Source organism: Ambystoma mexicanum, chromosome 3p (assembly GCF_040938575.1).
Source record: "Ambystoma mexicanum isolate Mex_15411 chromosome 3p, UKY_AmexF1_1, whole genome shotgun sequence".
NCBI lineage: Eukaryota > Metazoa > Chordata > Amphibia > Caudata > Ambystomatidae > Ambystoma > Ambystoma mexicanum.
The window spans coordinates 245,354,647-245,375,723 of NC_090925.1; the positions used below are offsets into that span (position 1 = coordinate 245,354,647).

The 21,077-nt window shown below is 48.0% G+C and overlaps 1 protein-coding gene across 1 annotated transcript in view; it reads left to right on the forward strand.

The window, feature by feature from the left end:
- CDH4 (cadherin 4) overlaps positions 1–21,077 on the forward strand; it is a 964,675-nt gene that overhangs the window by 819,735 nt on the left and 123,863 nt on the right. Inside the window, exons 7-8 of the mRNA XM_069650710.1 lie at positions 793–978; positions 17,976–18,229. Of these exons, the coding sequence (XP_069506811.1) occupies positions 793–978; positions 17,976–18,229 (440 nt within the window). The remainder of the gene's footprint in view (positions 1–792; positions 979–17,975; positions 18,230–21,077) is intronic.

A 21,077-nucleotide genomic window follows, 5' to 3' on the forward strand; every position in this document is an offset into this window, starting at 1 on the left:
ACATCGTTACTCCCATGCCCCCCAGCTAGGATGTGAGGCCCACCAGTAATTTCTGGATAGATTTCCTTCCCCCAGCTAACGACAGATGAGGGAGCAATGCTGGAAGTGGAAATTATGGGAGAAGAAGTGGCTATCGCAATAGGAAGGCTAAGGGTGGGCAAGGCTCAAAGGGAGGATGGGTTACCGCTGACTTCTATAAGCAGTACCAGGAGCTCCTGGCGGAACCACTGGCTTAAGTATGGAAACAAAATGAAAAAAGATCACAAGATAATTTCTTGGCTCTCCACTAGAAAGGTGACTAGATTCCAGTAATTATGCGAAAGTTGAGGCTGACTGACCTAATAGCTTGTTTTAACGAAAACAAACGGAATTAAATATATGTTCTTGGAGCCAAAGCCACAAAAACACATGCACACTAGGACAAGCGTGGAAGACCTTTGAGAAGCTTGTTCACTAAACTAATTCAGGATCGTTTGCATCGTGCTGTGCATCATCTCGAAACTAGAGATACTATGGAATAAGGTAAGACATGTCTGGTGGACCTTTGAGAGAGTCTAGGCATGATCCCACGCCCATCAAAGCAATGATTGGTCACTCTGACCCATACTCTGCACCTCATCCAATGGCACGAGCTGAGCCTGCATGCCTGAGCGAGAGCCAAGCCTAGTGTTAGTCTTAGGAATGGGCAGTGCTGAAGTCAGTGGGCTTTTTTTGTCTGTGACCTTTATGGAAACATGCTTTCCTTCTTTATCTCTTATGAATATTGACATGTTGGGCGCTTCTCTCTTTCAGTTCTACGGCGAGGTTCCTGAGAACAGAGTGGGAGTTGTGGTTGCCAACTTGACTGTCGTTGACCGGGACCAGCCACATTCACCCAACTGGAACGCTGTGTACCAGATCAGGACCGGGGACTCGGGGGGCCACTTCACCATCCACACGGATCCAATCACCAATGAGGGCTTGGTCACCGTCACAAAGGTCAGTGTTATGGCGTAGCTCAGTCGTGCTCCCCCTCCCCGCATCTCCCACGCATTCTGCATGCACATTGTTCCACTATTCTGCCTTGTTCTCGCTCTGTCTGCCCTTCTGCTCTTCCCACCACACATCCTTTCTCTGTTTTTGTGCATTATGTTCCCCCCACGTTCTACACTCACATATTTTCACACTTTATGGTTAGGTGTGAATCTATTACTGGGTCATGAAACTTGCATGAATGAAAGTGGCAAAAATCCAATATGGCTGACAAGGGAAGAGACGGTATTGCATGCCTGTCACCACAAGAGTGCATCGGAGCGAGAGAGCGTCTACCTCTGCCAGTCTAATCCAGGCTTCCAATTTTTCTTGGCTCTCACACTCTTGCCTCATCAATACTCCTGTTTAGAGGGAGTCACTGTCACAATCAATTATGTCAAGCGTATAGAGGTATCAGGAGATTTCCCACCAGGCTGGTTCCTCCGACATGGTAACAATTGTCTACTAGGTGATCTGCTCCCCAGTGTTTCCTCCCCTGTTGGATTGTAGATCCCTTGCCGCCACATTGACAGCCTTCCCCCTCTCCTCATGGTAGCTCCCTACAAACATGTTTCTCTGCTTCTGTCACCATGTTCTTACCCCTATGATTGTAAAGTTCTCCACTGACTCTCAAGGCTAGGTCTACGCTCAATAAAAACCCTAATAATAATGAAAGTCTATCAACCCTTGAGAGATTCCGGCCTGGCAGGAAACCTCATTCATACCCCGGGAAGGGTGCAGAGCCAATCAGGTGTCTGGAACAGTGGCCAAAAATAAACATTCTACTGAGCCGCTGTTTCCAGCAGGCCGAGGCCCTTCCACAGGTGGTGCAATTTTCTTTTTCTTTTTTCTAATGTACGGCCTCTCCCTGTTGCCTCTCCAGCCCCCCAAAACAAGCCATTCCCCTTCCACCCTCGCTCCCTCCTCGCTTACCGACTGGATCAGAGCTTTGTGCTCAGGTCTGGCGCACCTCCCGCTCCCAGATGCCGCCAGAGATATGGAAAAAGCACTTGGTCCCTTTTCCCTATGGTGGCCAGCATCTTGTTGTTTTAGTCTCCTCAGGAGATTGGCGTTCACAGCCAGTCTCCTGAGGAAACAAAATAAACCATTTGCACCATGGATACACCCTGGAGTGAGAATGGGTTTCATCCCTGCTGTGGGTGGCAGACATGGCCGGTAATGGCCCCCAGCCCTCGCCATGGCCCTCGCGGGGCTGGCGGGCCCTTACCAGTTATGTCCACCTCCAACAGCGGGGGTGAAAGTCATATTGCTAGAAGGGTTGGGAACGAGTCATTCAAATGTTGGCCTTTGGCTCTACTCTCACTTTCCTGACCTTTCAGAGGCGTTTTTGCTCTGCCTCCGACCCCCAGCTTGTAGTCCTCCACCTCACAATCAATTTGAGGTTTTCTATTAGGGCATTGCACACTGCTCTGAGAAAACACACTTTCTGGCTTGTTGCTTGCCTGTTTCCAGTTGAGGGTGTGGGGGAGGAGTGCTTGGGTAGCACTATCCCTCATTGAGAGGAACTGAAGCTGCACTACTCTCTATCTGGGATGACATAAAGACCAATGCAGACTCCAACATAAACTCAGCGTTAATACTACTCGATCTCTCAGCAGCCTTTGATACAGTCAACCACAACACTCTCACTAAACAACTAGAAGATATGGGGACTGCTCTCCTTTGGCTAAAATCATTCCTACCAGCAAGAACAGAAACAACCTGGCTGTCATCATTCAAATCAGCACCTCGGAAAAAGACATGTGGAGTCCCACGAAGCTCATTGCTGTCACCACTACTCTTCAACATCTATATGGCACCCCTAATCAACCAAAAAACATGGGTGAACCTGCTGCAACTACGCAGATGACACCCAAGTCATCTATAAAATCGACACCAGTGAAGAAGAAAACCCAACACTAACCAACTGTCTCTATGAACTAAACCAATGGATGAACACCAACTGCCTCAAACTCAACCCGGACAAAACCGAAATCATGATCACAACAAACGACCTGGCAAATAACCTTCACCTTCAATGGCTCATCGAGCTGGGAAACCCACCTGAACCAAGGTGGCAAAAAAACTTGGAGTACTAATGGACAAGGAACTCACACTAAAACCACAAGTCAGCGACATAGTTAAGAAATACTTCTTTCGTCTCCACACAATCAAAAAGATACTTCCCTTCTTCTCCTTCACACACAGAACACTCGCCATCATCTCCCTTGTCATGTCAAGAATAGACTACACCAACAGCATCTACCTTGCAATGCCAGAATACCTGTTAGGAAACCTACAATGAATACAGAATGCACCTGCAAGACTTCTCCTTAAACTCACCAGAAGAGAACACATCACTCCGGCCCTAAGAATGCTGCATTGGTTGCCAGTGAAAAAACGATTCTTCTTCAAAGCACTCTGCATAACACACAGAGTGATCCACGTCCAAAGAGCAGAATTTATACAGGATAAACTCACCATCTACAAACCAGCACGCACTCTAAGAACCAGCAACAACATCAGCCTTGAACTGAAAAAATACTCAAAACAAAAATTAGGATCAGCATTTTCCAACATAGTGGTGAAACTGTGGAACTTGCTCCCAAAGGAAAAAAGAACAGAGGACCACCTCAATTTCAGGAAGATGCTAAAAACATTGACGTTTAATGCTTCGAGTTGAAGAAAATGTCTGAGCAACAAAATTCCATCCATTGCAAAACAAGAGAACGGAACACCCAAAACCAACCATGAACCCAATAGGAACACAACCAAGCTGCTATGACTAAACCGTTTTGCATAACCCAACCACCCTATAACTCCCTCACTCCACAACATACCCACAGCATACTACATAACCAGGTGAACACAAACACAGACACTGGGGAGGGAGCAGGGGGAAGTGTGGGCCGCGGGGGCAGGGGGGATTCGGGTGCAGCGTGTATCCTCACACCAGCAGAAAAAGACCCATCAGAAAAGTTCTGCAGGGTTCTGAACCCCATCTCCCAAACTCCTTTTTCAGCCCTTCTTCCTTTCCCTCCCTTGCCATCCCCTCTGCACATTAACCCCCCTCACCACACCCCCACCTGCCCATTAACCCCCAAATGGCCTGTGTGCTTGGTCAAGTGACCAGAAGATCCCTCATCAGTAATCCTCCCAGGGCAGCTTTGCCCGGGCAGCCAGCTGACTGGGGGCCAGAGGCAGGGGGCAGCTCCCTTAAGAGAAGCACCCCTCCATGTTTGCCCCCATTCACCTATGGACGGCAGACAATGCACCCTACAGCTGCAGGTGGGGTGGGGTGGCATGGGCGGTGAGCGATGCCATTGCTGTGCTCAATTGAGAGCCCAACCAATTCGGTACTATCTCCATCATGTTGTTGCATTGTGTGGACCACTTGCTTCGCCCCCTAGATGGTCCCACAAACTTGTTGGGAGTTGTCAATGTGCTGCACTTAGATGGGCTTTTTTGTGGCTCGGAAATGCATCACACTTGTCAGTATCATGGGAGTAGGAAATGTGTCACCCTTAGATGGATTGTTGGGAGTTGGAAATGTGTTACACTAAATGGACTTTAGGGATTGGAAATGCGTTCTTCTTTGGGGTAGAAATGTGTCGCACTTGGATGGATCACCAGAATAGGAAATATGTTGCACTTCGCCATATGCTGGGGGTAGGAAATGTGTCACCTCTAGATGGATTGTTGGGAGTGGGACGTGTGTTACACTTGGATAGACTTTGGGGGTGTGAAACCTGTCAGACTTAGAAGTTGTTCTGGGGGTAAGGAATGTGTCACTCTTAGATGGATAGTTGCGGGTAGGAAATGTGTCACCCTAGGATGCAGTTTGAAGGTAGTAAATTTGTTACACTTAGCAGGAGTATTGGGTAGGAAATGAGAGACAATCAGATTAATTTTTGGGGGGCAGGAGATGTGACGCACCTAGATGGACTTATTGGGGGTAGGAAATGTGTTGCACTTAACTAACCGTACTACAAACTCAATACTCATCCTCAAACTCTAAACTAAACACAACCCTACCTCTACTGCACCACAAACCGCACACACTACATAACACCAAACATGAAACCAAAAACAAGTGTACACAAAGCACCCATGCACAGTCATACCTGAACACCACATGATGACTACCAACCAAAAACACACCAAAGCTCAGTGACTGGTTTCTCTGATCTGAAGCTGCCAACAGTACATCAAAGCTCCCTTGCTCTTCTCCCTCTCAATCCCACTAACAGACCCTCCCAACCCTCCTTCCTTTGCAGGTTCACCAGAGTGACAGGAGAGCATGAAAGTGGCAGCAGTGCATGGTACAAGACCAGATAACATAACATAACATTGTCCGTTTAGCGTAAAAAACGTTTCCTATCTTTGCAGAATGGTTCAATGGTGAAGCATCTATTCTCCGAATTGCTGGCTCTTAGATCGCAGGTTGGAGAAGATAATGTATAATCCTCCCGGAAACAATAACTAGATGTATGAATAAACTGCGGCCTGACATAACCATCGCTTAGTGAGGGAACCTCAGGGAAGCCCGTTCCCAGCATGGTCTGAGCTTCAAAGAGCTGCAGTAACTCTGGCATTGACCTGCGTTTAGTGGCACTTATATCGTGCAATAACTCCTTGATCACGATCAGTGTGCTAGAAGCAACATTGGAAGAGAGTCAACTGGAGACTGGTTTATACAATGTGATCACTGAATTAACAGGGCATCATTTCAGCCCTGAATAGTGCCTGCTGGTGATCTGAGGACGATTAGACATTAGAAGCCCTGTCATTTATTGTGGCTATCTTTGCTGGCCACATGGAATCTTAGAGGGGATCCATTGATGGCTAGAGTTATACGAGCCTGAGACAATTGTGCCACCCATGCTCAATGACGGTAAGCGACCTCCGAAGGCTACTGGGACCCGATCAGCTTCTCCCTGCAAGTGGTCACCAGAGCTGGTAGCTTTGGATTTGTCTCAGCCTGATCTTTTCCCCCAGTGTGAAGGAGTCCTTAGGAATAATCTGATACAGTCTGGCATGGGAATCTACATCGCATTATATCGACATATGGGCATACCAGTTGCTTCCCAGAAGACCTCATGAAGCCGATTTACAAATCTGCAATAATTAATCAAATGCAGAAATTCAACCATTGTCTGATGCACTTGGAGGAGCTATGGTGGATCCTGAGTAAGATGTCACTGCGACCGACATGGGACGAATATATCTAAGGCCAGGGCAGAACCTGAAGAGGTCCCAGGACTGGAGGTAACAAGTGAAATGTCTCCTGCATGATTACTTTTGAAACGAAGAGTAGTTTCTGAGATGGCTCACAAGGCCTTTGTGTCTTTCACTTAGATCGCTTTGCACCTCAATGGAGAAATTACCCAGAATTCCTTTGGCGGTTTTGCATTATTGATAGAGCATGCTTTCAGAAAACGGTGGGTAGGAATGCCTCCCATTGGGTGCTCCTTCACCACTGCCTCCCTATCGGAGCACCAGTGGAAAAGGTGGAACTTGCCCAAGCAATAAAGGAGCAGATGCATAAAATGCCTGCTTTCTGCTGATTCCTCTCTTTATGGCCAGGCCAGGTGCCCAATCAGCCTCCTGAGCCGCCACTTCCTTCTTTCCTCCCTCAGGCAATGTCTTCCTGCTGTGGGGCATCAAATGGCCGTCCTTTCTAGGCCACCTGATTTAGGAGACAATACAGAGCAGCAGCAGTCAGGCCGCCGACTATAGACATCTTACATGCATCCGTGGGGGTGTCAGACTTGTCATTCCTTGACCCAATATTACCAGCGCCATCCATCACCCAAGAAATCACCACTAAGTACATCACCAGCTGCACTATTTGGACCTACCACTAAAACCCTTCTTTACACATTTTACATTCAAAGAAACCTTCCCTGGAACCTCAATTTACCGTTCTTTGCTGAAACCGTTGAGCTCTGGTGTCACAAGGTCACACCCTCTAGATTCTTCCCAGCCTGAATTCCGCCTCCATTGAGATGTCATAAGTGATGGCTCAGGCCATTGACTCCTCTACATCCTCATAGTTCTGTGGCTCATTGAATCTGAGTACCTGATCAAGTGGGCATGAGGCTCTTTGAGGTCCATGGCTCCAGAATCTTGCAGAGTTACTCGGGACCTTTATTAACCCCTCAGGGGGCTCCCTACCAGCAAGGATGGAAATGATCAATGGTTCTGTTTCACGCGCAAGCTGGGGAAACAGGCCAGTCCCAGCAGATCCCCACCAAGGGTGCTGCTTTCAGTGTCAGACTTCAAAGCTTGGCGAAGCGTGTCTTTTCTCTTCTGCTAAATATAAAGAAGTGATCATTAATTCCGATCGCCAAGATCAAGTTTCCTGTTCCCATTAACCTTCAGTTTTGTCCCTTTGAGGAAGAGAGAGTCCTCAGCAAAATGCCAGACACAAGTCTGGGACTTCCTTTGACAGCTTCCTTCGCCCCCTGGCACATTTTCTGGCGAGGTAGTCGCCTCTCTGTTTCCATTTCCTCCCCACTCTCCCCTCCCTTCCTTATCTATGTCTTAGCTCTTGCACTATCTGAAATGTCGTCAGGCCGAGTACGATAGTTCATTTCACATCCTTACTGTTCATGGTCTGTAAGAATGTGGTTGTATTTTCCCTTGTTCCCTCCCTTGCCTTGAAGCGCTTTGAAACACATTGTGTATAGGTGCTATATAAATAAATGATCATATCATATCATATCAATATCCAGTTTGGGTGATTGGGGATATATGATGCCCATGACCACATATTTTGCCATCACTAGTGTGATGGCACAGCTTAAGCCAATACTTCTTGACTACTGGGGATTTGACATTTGCAGTCTTTTTTAGCTCACTTCTGCGATGACGGAGGGGACCAATCATGTTCAAATCAGACCCTGCCCCCAAAGGACCTCTCCAGCCTAAGCTGCAGCACCATCTCCACCCTGCACAAGGTGGCATGCAAAGGGTGTTGCCTCATTGGCTATGTTTTGAGTCTTGGCATCAGAACATAGCTCAGGCATCTGGGATATGACGTCTCACGTTGATTAGATGTATGGACCGCTCAATGTTTTGTTTTTTTGGGGTACGTCATCACAGTTCCCTAGGTCACATAGCCATAGATGGGTCTAGACGCATTACACTAATGCTTCCAGGAGCATGCAATGAGCACATGCCAGTTTATGGATTCTTGAGTGTGGGAATGAGCCGCAGGTGTTTTGAAGGCCAGATCCGCTCAGCTCTGCACAGAAGCTGTACCCAAAGAAGATCAACACACCCGGGCAGACAACGGAGCATGGTTCTGCATGATTGCCCCACACATCCCTCTCGGGCAAGACTGTTCTGATGCCAACCGCTTGTTTGTATTGATCACTGCCATGCGGGATTGCCACCGTATTTGCAATTTTTTCCCCTTTCTTTAAGCCTCCTCTTCCCACTCCTGTGGAGTGGGTGGGTAGGACAGTGCAAGGGCAGGCTGGCCATTAACCTAACTGGGAAAATACCCAGTTGGCCAACTGAAAAAATGGCTCCAGTGCTGGTCATCCGATGATTCAGAGCTGCCTGACTGGCCAAGTGGCTGTCTCAACAGAGACGGCCCGTGCTATGGGTGGCATCTCAATGTACTTCTGCCACTGCCGCTGTCTGGAGACATGGCAGCAGTGCTGCTTCCTCATTAGAATTCAGTCCTTGTCGTCTAATTCCTAATCTAGAAGGTTTTATCTCTGAAATCAATCCATATGCGGAGCATTAAAATACACACTCTGGGGAAATTGATGGACTTTCTAAATTAATAAATGATTGCCCGGGGCTCATTAAATTTGTGAAGGTGCACGATCCTGCCGAATAGTCTTCCCAGCAATATATCATCAGCCACCACCCTCTCAATAATTACAGACTCAGGCGAGAAAAGTGTTACTCCACGGACACCGAGGAAAGCTGCTCACGTCTGCTGTCTGTAGGTCTGCGTCTATACTTGAGATGTATCTTGAAAATTACTGGAGTCATTCCTGGAGTCATTTTCAAGCTGTCTGGCCATTTGCCTGCTTCTCAAGTTGAGTCTGGTGATCGCTTGTTGAGTCTAGCAATCACTCACTGAGTGTAGTGGTCACTCGAGTCTGCTGACCACTCGTTAAGTATGGTGGTCACTCTTGGAGTCTTGTGATCACTCTTGGAGTCTGTCGACAACTGATTGAGTATTATGATCACACTTTGAGTTTGGTGACCACTCATTAGTCTGGTGATCAATCATTGGTCTGGTGTTCAATCATTGAGTCTAGTAATCACTAATTGAGTCTTGTGATCACTTGAGTCTGGTGATCACTCTTGGATTCTTGTGATCACTTTTGGAGTCTTGTGATCACTTGGAGAGTCTGGAAGTCGCTCTTTGAGTCTTGTGACCACCAAATGAGTCTAGCAATCATGTATTGAGTCTGGTGATCACTCTCAGAGTCTTGGGGTCACTCTTGGAGTCTGTATATCACTTGTTGAGTCTGGCGATCACTCTATGAGTCTGTTTATCATGATTTGATTCTGGTGATCACTCGTTGAGTCTTGCAATCAATTGTTGAGTCTGGAAATCACACTTCGAGTCTATGTCTGGTGATCACATTTTTATGTGACAGAAGCACATGAAGACTGTTTTGGACTCAGATTGAAGTACAAACTTTACACAGCGTCTTTAGTGGATATCACAATCAACTAAATTTGAAAGTATTTTTAAATGTCACATTTTACTCATCTTAGCACGATCACTGTCACCCTTCTAATGACACAAGGGCGAGTGTGCTGGAGGTTAAGATGAGAACCTTCACATCACAAACTGATCATGCCACCCTGAATGTCATCCATGTATTTGAGGCATGGAGGGCACCACTGTGTTGTGCTGATTGTGTATAGCATGTGCTCAGGACTTCGCAGATCTGAATGTGGAGAGAGTGCCTCAGCAGCACCATATCCCAAGTGCTGCGGTCCCTACAGAAGCTGCACGCGGTAGGGCTCGAGTGCTGCAGTAATTGCGGGACCCAGATGCTGATTGTCCCTTGGCAATGATTGTGTGTTTTGGATGCTGAGGTTCCACACAGGGGTTACAGCGCGCATGACCGGCAGCGTATCCCAGGCACCCGCATGCAATGGTGCAGACTCTGCAGCGGCGCATGCTGCTCCAGCCTCAGGTGCAGCCTCCGCCCTGATCAGGTCTCCTTGACATGGTTTAGTTCATTCCTTTTCCTCACTCCGAGCATCAGGCAGTCACTAGTGGGGAGGCGGGTGATTGGCCGACGTTGCCACCAATCAGATCATTTGTCGTGTAGGTGACCCGGGGAATCGTATCAGCCCCTCCCCAGCTACCGATCCGCACATTGCTTCCTTGACTCCATCCTTGGTCTGGTGGCCTCCAGCCAATGACCAAGGTGCATGGTGATCATGTTTTCCCACAAAATGGTGCCTGTTAACATATAGGAGGGAAGCATATCATTGGGCAGAACAGCTGGATATGTTCTGGTAGGTTTCCTGATAGTCCACACCGCTGTTTCTCTGTTTTGAACCCCGTGCCTTGAACTCATGCTGGAGGCCCATCAACTGCAAGTCAAAGCCAATCTTGCCCTGTACAGTATTTCACTCTCAAAGTTGCCATCTTTTTACTGACCACTCTAGCTCAGTTTGGTGACTACTACTACATGTTCTCGCCTACAATGGCAGCTCAGCATTGGGAGGAAGAAAATGTTTGCCCGTGCCAGTCGAAAGAATTTACTAACATTCATGTAGCCAACTAAGCATGTGTTTGTGTTTGCGCAGCCTGCAAGAGTGTGCTGATAATAATACTAGCCACATGCGGATTCCCCTAGCCGGGGCATCACTTGTTGCCATTAATGTGAATCCCTAAACCCATTACCCCCAGTATCCTCGCACGCGTGTGCTGACATTAATGCCATCACCCAGGTCCATGTAATCTCCTGGCCCAGCACTATGCACCGTGAGTCAACACCGGACATTATGATAGTCCACCAGGAGAGAGTCAATCCTCCTGCATTGTGTGGGAAGAGAGCAAGGCCATTAAGGCCCCATGCCGGTGTGATCGATCCAGAGCAGTGTGAAGTCAGATCAGCAGAAGAAGCTGAAAGTGAGAACAGGGAGGATTGCTGAAAGTGAGAACAGGGAGGATTGCTGAAAGTGGCAACAGGGAGGATTGCTGAAAGCGACAACAAGGAGAATTACTCTTTTAATTCACATTTGGGCTGCAGGTAGCCACATTGATATCTGAGTTTTGGATTGCAATAAAACAAAACCTACTTAGCTGTGACCTGACCGTAAGTGTAAAAGAGTGGGTGGGTGGTGCCATTTCACCAAGATGACCATTGGTCAAAGAAGAAGCTTGGAATCACTGTAGAGAAGTGTTATCTCCCGATCATCCCACTCAGTAGAAAATGGGATATGGCAGAATGGAACTTTCACCGGCTGGCCACAGGAGGTTTCCAGGATGAACAGTTCAGACAGAGGCCTGACTACAGTAAGGATGGATGACCGGTGACTGTCTTTGCATATCTTGATGAGATGGATGAATTGAAGTTTGCTGTGCTGAATAAACAGCCCTACATGGAAGGCTCTGCGTAAGAGTCATCTCTGTGTGCAGTCATTGCATACAATGTGAAGGCGTTCGCATTTAAAATGGCAAGCTGTGGCCCCTTCTGTAAAATCATCTGGAGGCCTGACTAACGCCTGGACAAACACTGATTTCAGAAGGAAGTTTTCAGCATAGGGGCTACCAACTGCAAATGAGGAACAAGTGTTGCTTGTTTTATTCATGCTCATAAAACCTACTCCAGACGTAGGCTGTCCAGGTGTCCTGTTTCGTGGAGAGAATCCCCCAAACAAGTGTGACTACAGAGCTAGTACGCTGTATGGAACCCCTCAATCTAGTGGGTGATAAACATTCGGGGTTCATACCCAGTAGGGTCACACAGTCATTTTGTATGGATGGCAGGGAACGCAGGCTGCCTTTGCTGATGTTGCTGGGCCCATCGTCTACGTTTGAGGCAGGACACCTGTACACTCGGTTTGGCAGACTCCATGGTGGGCCAGGCTGTTCTGATAAGGTTATTGGCCACTCTGGCTCATTCTTGGGGCTAACAATTTGCCTTGTTTGCCAAGGCGACAGCAAAGGACCAGTGGTAGTGCGCGATTGTGTAGCGCAGCAGCGTTCTCTCTTGACACGTGCTTCATGCTGGATTCCTCCCACTTCTAAGCTCTGCAAGTAACATAGCTTTCCAGGGACTCTCTTTGAAAGACTGATTCTGCAATGCGGCACAAGCCAAGGAGGCCTACGGGTGCCCGGTAGTACTTCAGAGGACGTCTTCGCACGTGGTAGTGATGTCTGCGGGATGGCATCTGAAAACATTTGGTGCACATCATACTCCCACACCAATGCCCCTCAGATTAGATATTGTGAGAAAGTCATAGGCCTACCCGGGCCATCTACCCCACAAGAACACAATAGCCTACTAGCCCCCAGTCAAGAGCAGTATGCAAGGATGTCTGTCCATACAGGATGGCTGACCACCAGCAAAGGACAACTGCCATCACATTCATTTTCATCTATTGCAACATGACTGGGAAAGCATAGACACACACCCATCCACACACTCACACTTTTCCACGACGGCACAAAGACAAAAAGAGTGAAGAGTGACAAAGGTTAATTACTATCAAACTCTGGATGGCCCAGAAGAACCAAACTACCATCCGGAGCAACTGTAAATAAAGTTTTGGGGGTTTTCTCATTACTCTCAGGCACTACAACCTTTGGCTAAACAGATGTTTTGCAATTCAACTTCCATCAGCACGACGCAACATAATGTTGAGGAATCATGGGAGTTAAAACATCTGGCGAGTCACGGGTTGCAGAGCCCTGCCACTCTGTATTCTACCCAGGCAGTGTGTGCTGACATTAATACAGCCACCAAGCCAGGGCCTGTACTCAACTCATTGGAACCAGGCCGTATTTGGTGTGTCCTGCATTCACACAATCCTGGTCCCATGCGCTGGAATAAACACACTAACTCCGCCCCACGAACACGCGTAGAAGAGAACAATGGCACATGCAGTGTGACAGATTGTGTCACAAAGGCACCATTAGAGCTCATTGCAAGATTCAGGGGTCTGTTGTACCCCACTACAGGGGTTATTTTGGGACTGCCTCAATAGGCAGGGAGTGTGGCCAGTTCCATTTGGACGAGAAAGTGGTATGTGTCTACTTAAATGTTGATTAGCCGGAGCGCCTGGTTATAGTTACTTGGTTAGGACCCTTCCGCCCCAGGTTAGAGTGAGGCTGGCTAGCTGTGCCCCAGTTGGGGGCCACGTGATAGCGCCAACCTAAAATGAATTTGGATGGGACCAAGTCAACGTTCTTTGTGAAGGGGACACGGGGAACACCACTGCACACGCATCTCAAGGGGAAGTGGTGGCTTGGAGGTCCACGTCATCCAATGCTGGTGGGTCATCCGAGGTGGCAGGGTTGTAAAATACCAACGCAGTTGGGTCATGGTCACAGATTATGTCAAGTCTCCCAAGTTCCCGGGTGTTCATGATTTATGTGCTTCTATTTAGTAATATTGGTGGGGGGGGCAGTGGGGGCATAGCTTCATTTTCCTTAAGTGTCTAGCCTGGGGTACCTTTATGCCTACTGAGAAACTCCGCCCAGGGATAGCATTTTATTTTTTAACTGCCCCCCGCACCCCAACCTGGAGTTGCAACAACATCACTGCAAAGGACATGGTGATGTCATCGACTGGCGGGCGAAACACTATACATGTGGTGGTGTGTGCTAAGCCCGGCCTCGTCCATGACAGAGCCGTGAGAACAAGATGGTGTCCTCGCCCACCTCTCTTAGCTCAACAATTGTTATGTGCTAGCTATTCTTTCTTGCTTCCAGGAGTGTGGTGGGGGTCACACCAGCAAAGGGCATATGAAACCCGAGGTGAAACGGTGGCTTGGATGTCCAAGAAGGCAAATGCGCCTGGGTCAACCGGATGGGTGGTATTGTGCCAGCATAGTCAAGCGGTGGGCAATCACCTCTCAGTGTCAACCCTGGGGTACCTGTTCCATAGGCAGAGAGCACAACCACTTGATTCCAGCAATCTCATGCTGCTATTAAGCACCTGGTATTCATTATTGACCTCCGCTCAGCCAATCAGAACGCTTGGAAGCAGTTCATAACTACTGCTAGTGACTACATCCCAAACATTCTGACTTGAGAAGCATTCATTTGAATCGCAGAAAGCATTTCTCTGCATTCAAGAAGGAGCAATGAAATGTCCAGCAGGGTTTCTTAGAACAAGGCACTCCCTCTCTGCGACAGTAGCGAGGGCAGCTTTTGGTGCCGGGGGAGTGGATAATAGGGCACCAGGGGGAGGCAGGGAGGATGGCCACCCTGGCTCGCAACTGCTCTGTGAGTATCTTTTTTACACTGCACCTTCAACATGACAGGCAACATCCAATTAAACGCACCAAAGAGAAAGCTATAACTGTAAAGACGCCAGAGGGGGGTGTCTTTACTTCTGCTCTCTATATGGTAGAGGAGAGGCACATAGGACCCCAGCCATGATTCTCTATTACGGTAGGAATAGACGAGCAATCAAGGCCTAGCTTCTCAGGAGGTGATGCGGGCTGGTTCTTAAGTACAGTGTAGTCCCCAAGCACCCACAAAGGAATGTCCGGACAGATGTCCAGTTAATATGTCGAATCCATAATGTCGAATGACAAAAATGTCGAAAAATATTGGCCGAAATTATTTTTCTCCAATATGTAATTTTTTAATTTACATGATTTTTTTTGCTTTTGTGCGTTAAAAAAAGGGTTATAAAAAGTGGGGCTTGAGGGGGAACCCCCCCATTTCAAACAGAAAAGAAAAAGAAAAAGACATTCGGAAAAAAAAAATTCGGCCATTTTTTTTCGACATTTTTGCATTCGACATTATGTCATTCAAAAATGTCACTATAAACCGTCTGCACACTGTATTAGTTAAAACACAGTCTTTATATAATCAATATTACGATAACTCACTTTGTACTCAGTTATCTATAATGGCAAATATACAGTTCTACGTGGTACCACAATTACTATTAGATCTCTTTAAAGTGCATCAACTGTACGGTTAAATGTGACACAAATCAGTTTGTAAAGAAAACCAACAATAGATATAAGAGGAAAGCAGTTTGTTAGATTAATTGGCAGAATACTGTCCCCGATACCTAGACACAGTTCTGTGTGGAGATCCCCCCCACCTGGGCAACCTGTAGAATAAAGATATATCACAAGCCCAGCCCATATATTGTTTACAAGAGACTTCCCAATAGTTCTGCAACCCCAAAGAACCTGGCGTTGTAGCGTTCCTCGTCGAGGAATCAACGGCCCTTCTTGAGTGCCCTCCCTTTAAGGCAGGAGTCACGGGTCGTCGAACGTCCGACGGAGAACAGGGTGAACTACGGTGGTGAAGTGGCAGCTTCATTCCTAGCGGTGCTCGTTGACAGGGAAGCGTAAACGTCCTTCAAGGAAGAGGCGTGCGGGGCACCTCGCTGACGATAGTTCTGGACCGCAAAGAGTTTTGGGTGGCGGGAAACCCACCGGCGGATGCTCCTCGGCGCATCGACAGCCTGGCCTTCTCCAGCAGGATAAGACAGGCGATGATGCAGACGAGAGTGTCCTTGGATCAAGAGTTCTTAGGCAACGGGAGCACAGCGGCGGTCGTCAACAGTGGTGGAAAACAGTCTGTGTGCTTCTCTTTGGGAGTCCACGGCAGTCCTCGTCCCCAGTCGGCAGCCTGTCGTAGGTCTGTCTACCAGGGAGCTTTGGCAAAGATCAGCAGGTGCATGATGGTCCCTCATAGCTCAGGAAGAGGGTGCCTTACCAGGTCCTCTCTGGGTCAGTCCTTGGAGACACAGCAGCTTTCAGATCGATGAAGGAGAGCAACAGCAATTCTTCTCTTCCAGCAGGGCTTCAAGGTCAAGCGTCAGTTTCACTCCAGTTACTCTTCGAAGTTTGGACAATTCCTGGCGGTGAGAGGTCCCCAGATATACTGTTGATCTCCCATTCATTCCGCTGGGTCACACTCGAGCATCCAATCACGGCGAAGGGCATTCAGCAGTTTGTCAGCCAATCAGGTACACGGTGCATTCAGGCCATTCTTCTCCATCCAGATGCTCACAACACAGAATGTGGATTTGGACAAGTACCACACCATTCAACACTACACACTGCATTCATACCAGTTTCGGGCAGGGCTGTCTCAGTCATTGTTTCAACCACCAGGAACCAGACATCCACAACAAGAAGTGCATATTCGTCACACACTCAATTCACCCAGGTCCCACCCACAGGTGTACCCACAACCAACGGTCGTTTGGAAGGCTTCAGCCAGTCTGGTCGGCACTTCCCCACACTACCACATATGGAGCTTCCACTCAACAGCCAGTCAGGGAGAAGGGACAGAGTCAGGGTTTCCCGGGAATTCGGGAAGATCAAGGCAACAGGCGATGGAAGGCAAGAGGCCACGGGGGCCATCTTGTCTCCATCAGGAATCTACTGATTCCAATGACACGGCCTGGGCATCCCAAAATTGAGGACACTCAGGGCACCAGTCAATTCAGCACAGAGCTGCCACTACCCGTACCCTGCTCTGTGGGCCACACACAGGTGCCCAAAAACATACATTAGGGGCACAGGGTTGTACCCCCACCCAGGGGTGCCATAAGGGTATCCCATGGGTCTTTTCACCAAAACCAAAAGAGAGAGCTGCACCGCCAGGAGTCCCACATGAACTCCTGCGCGGAAAACACGACAGAACACACAATAAAAAGCAGTAAAGGACAAGGATACGGAGGCCTTGTCCCTCCAATGCATTTCCAGCATCACAATATCATGCTTTCAATTTTGCACGCAGACACAGTTTACATTTACACCCAATGCATGCCCATGGTAATACCGTGGACAGTTCAGCCAAGCTTACAATTTAAATATTTACCATCTGAAAGCAATCTTATGGTGTTAATCTCCTATTCAAAGGGCTGGGCCCGGTAGCCCAAGTTATCAGCCCGAGCGAAGCGAGGGTGGATACCGAGGACTCCGGACAGTTACCCCCGTTCCAGCACTTGGAACAGGGGATTAAGGCTATTAGCACCCCGGGTTGCCAAAGTGGTAACCCGGGTGCTAAAAAAAGGGAATTTTCCTTCATTCAATGGGGCGCTGCGGGCATCCCGTTGAACGAAGGAAAATACTTTGCCACCATGGCCACCATGAAAAGGGAAGGCAGGGCTTCATACGGAGCCCCTCTTCCCTTTCCATGGTGCCCTGCGGGACCCGTGAGGAAGGAGCGGCTGCCACGGCAGCCCTCGCCTGTGCAGAAATAAGGTGAGTGCGGGGTGGGAAGGAGGGAAAAGGGATAGAGGGTGGGAGGGAGATGGCGGCGGGGAGAGCCGACCGTCAGGCGACATGAAACGCTGGGTTTCATTGCTGTTTCAAGCTTGTGTTCCTAGCCACCTGATTGGCTGGCTCCCCTACCAGGGTACTAATGCTGTTTAAATACTTCAAAGTAAACACGCTTTTTATTTATTAACAAGTTTGGTCCATTTATTTTACTCAGTTTTAAATTAACATGTTTTTGCTTCACCGCAACACCAACATCTATATTGCTATAGCCACCGTGTGCTCATAGCCTCATAGACCTTGGGGGTGGTCATTATCAATAGGGTTTATGAGCCCTCCCCTGGTACATAGGGCTTTCATGGAAGCCTAGTGTCTGGTTACAATGAGTGAGAGGAAGGCTCCAGTGTAGTTATGGTGTGTGTCTCCAGGTGTCTGTGTTATCGAGGTCTCTTCTATGCAGGCAGGCGATCTGGGCGGAGGAGTAGGGTGGGGGTTGGCACGGGCGTTGCAGTGCAGTGACACTTCTCCCCTTTTCTTTCCAGCCAGTGGACTTTGAGATGAACAAGGGCTTCATGCTGAGCGTCACGGTGGACAACCAGGCCCCGCTGGCCAGCGGGATCCGGATGTCCCTGCAGTCCACCGCCGGGGTCACCATCTCTGTCCTGGACGTTAACGAGGCGCCTATATTCCCAAATAGACATGATACAATCAAGCACTACGAGGGGGAGCCTGTGGGCAAAGTACTGAACACCTTCTATGCGGTGGACCCCGACCGCTCCATGCAGCAGGCTCTGAGGTATGTAATTAATGCCAGGTGGGTCCTGAGGTGGGTGAAGTCAGCTATGCACAGCAGATATCTAATGTCAAATGTGTCCTGAAGTGGGTAATGTCAGCCAGGCCCAGGGGCAGTGTAATCCCAGATGGGTCCTGAGCTGGGTAATATCAGCCAGGCTCAGGGGCAGTGTAATGCCAGTTGGGTACCGAGCTGGGTAATGTCAGGCTGGCCCAGGGGCAGTCTAATGCCAGATGGGTCCTGAGCTGGGTAATATCAGCCAGGCTCAGGGGCAGTGTAATGCCAGTTGGGTACCGAGCTGGGTAATGTCAGTCGGGCCTTGAAGTGATAAGGTCAGACTGCCCCTAAATGGGGAAACCCATTTAAAAGAAAGTTAGGCAGTGCCACTTCTTGGCCCAGTGCCTCCAATCCTTACTTTTGAAAAATGAATTCCTTGTGATAAATACCTTTCTAAATTCTAGTCCACAGGTTGTGATGAATACATTTGTGATTAACATTTACTTTATAATCCATTCAATGTGTGTTTTAAGTGTCGACACGTATCGTGTTGCGGGGATCCTGACTCTTAATTAACTAGTTTGTGTGCCAAAACAGGTCTTTAAATATTACTTAAAATTATCGGTTACATGTCTTTTCATCGAATTTTATCTATTGAAAATATGTTCCAATAAAATTTTAGCTTTGGAAACTTTTCCATCGAAAGAGTATTAGTATAATTAAAAATGAACATTCATTGAAACTGATGTATTGAAATTAATTGCTGTTTCGATGAAGCAAGGTACAGCATGGAGCTGTCCAGTACTGAAGTTGATTGCAAAAATTATCAATCTAATCCAGCACTGGACAGCTCCCTCTAACTTTCGTAGTGTCAGCGAGTCCACTTGAGACTTTTATTTTATTTTTTAATGGTGGGGTCCCCCCCAACCACCCAATAAAATAATAGACCCCAGTCCTGAAATTACTCGCTAACAATACACAAGTCAGAGGAAGCTGTCAAGTGCTGAAATAGATTCTATACAGTTGCTAAGTATTTCAGCACTGGACAGCTCCCTCTAACTTGTGTAGTGTTTCAAAATTGAACACTTTCCCCCACCCAAATATCCATATATCTATTTTCGAGAAAGAAAAATGTCTTTGAAAGAGTTTTTCAATGGAAAAATCTTTCATTGAATATTTTTCGATGAGTATGACCCCGATGAAACATTTGTAGATGAAAAGACTGTATACCCAATTATCCATTACCATGCACAATGTTAAATAAATGACGACAGAGTTTAAATCATATTTCCCACCTTGGACTTCCCTTTTGGTGTCCCGGCTATACCATTGTTTTCACTGTCAATCCGGAACTACACCTGTAATGCTGGCTGAACCTGCACACATTAATTAAAAACACTGATTTGATTGTTTTGATGAATGAAATTTGATTGATGAAAGCAGGGTTGCGCTGATTGCTCCAATGGGTTGCATGGAAGACTTGGAAGCAATTTCATTTTTGTCTGATTACCAGTGCCTGTGTTCGTGGAAATAAATAAAAATCGGACTTCTAATGAAACTTGTGCAGGTATAACTTGTCAGGAAACTAGTAGAGAAGGCGCATTCTGCATTTTAATTTAAAAAACCATGTAAATAGAAGTATTAGGGCCAGTGCAGGTGTTATCGCTAATCGAAATTAATGCTCTGGTAACACATTCCTAAATGGGACATGTTGAGCAATGCCGTCAGGTGGATGGAATGATATGTCATATCTGCCCAGTAATGTGAGCCAGCCCCAGACGGGTGGAGTAATGTCAGATAGGACCTGAGATGGGACCTGAGATGGGACCTGAGATGAGGAGGTCTAATCAGGCCATGCAGTGGGACATGTCATCCTGATCTTAAATGGTGTAGCAACCGATTGTGTTGTGATTGTATTTAGTCAGGAGGGTGTTTGACTATTGAAGAAAGTCCCTTGCACACTTCGGGACTTTGTTTCCCAGGATCCAGTGTCCGAGTTTGTCGTCTCACTCTTTTCATGGGATGGCTTGGTGCTTGTGGTATGCTCTAGTGCAACTCCTTGCCAGCAACTGCACACAATACACCCACACAAAGATGGCACACAGCTTTACCTAAATATCAATTGCATGCATGACACCCTTCGACTCGAGCGCTCTCTGTCCATCATCCAAGCCTGCATGTCAAGCACCTGCCTGAAGCTCAGCCTGACAAAGACCAAATTCAGGTTCCACCGCGCACGCCCAAGTAACTGACACGATGCTCCATGGCTCATCCTGTAGAAATATGTGAGCGTGACCTCTGTGACAGGGCCTGGCGTTCTAGCCCTGTCAGTGGGAGGGAGGCCGCACCCCATCCCGACCACGGTGCCTGAGTGCGGGCAGGCCCCCTCCCGCCCTATCTTACCTGCACAGATGGGACCCAGAGAGACCGGCAGCCAAGCACCCAGCACCGGAGCCATGGGGCAACAGGAGAAGCTGAGTACATCTTTCCGCAGGGTGCAAAAAGCAACACAACAATCACCGCCGAACTCCGGAGGATGCGACAAAGGGATGGACAAACCAAGGGGTGCCACATCAACTACAACACCGGCACGGCTCCAGCAGACTGTGACTCCCTTGCCCACAGGGAGCTTTCACTAGCCCACCAGGGATAGTTTCATTATTAAATAAAGGCCTCCACGAAGGCCTTTATTCACTACACTACCGGAGATGTAATAGATATATTAAAAGCCCCCGTGGAGGCCTTCCATCCAACGTCCCGGGAACCCATCAGGGTCCATGTTGGAAAGGGGCATGGCTTACTAGCACTTTTAAGCCCTCCAATGGCATTCCCCTGTCATACCCCTCCCCCCAGC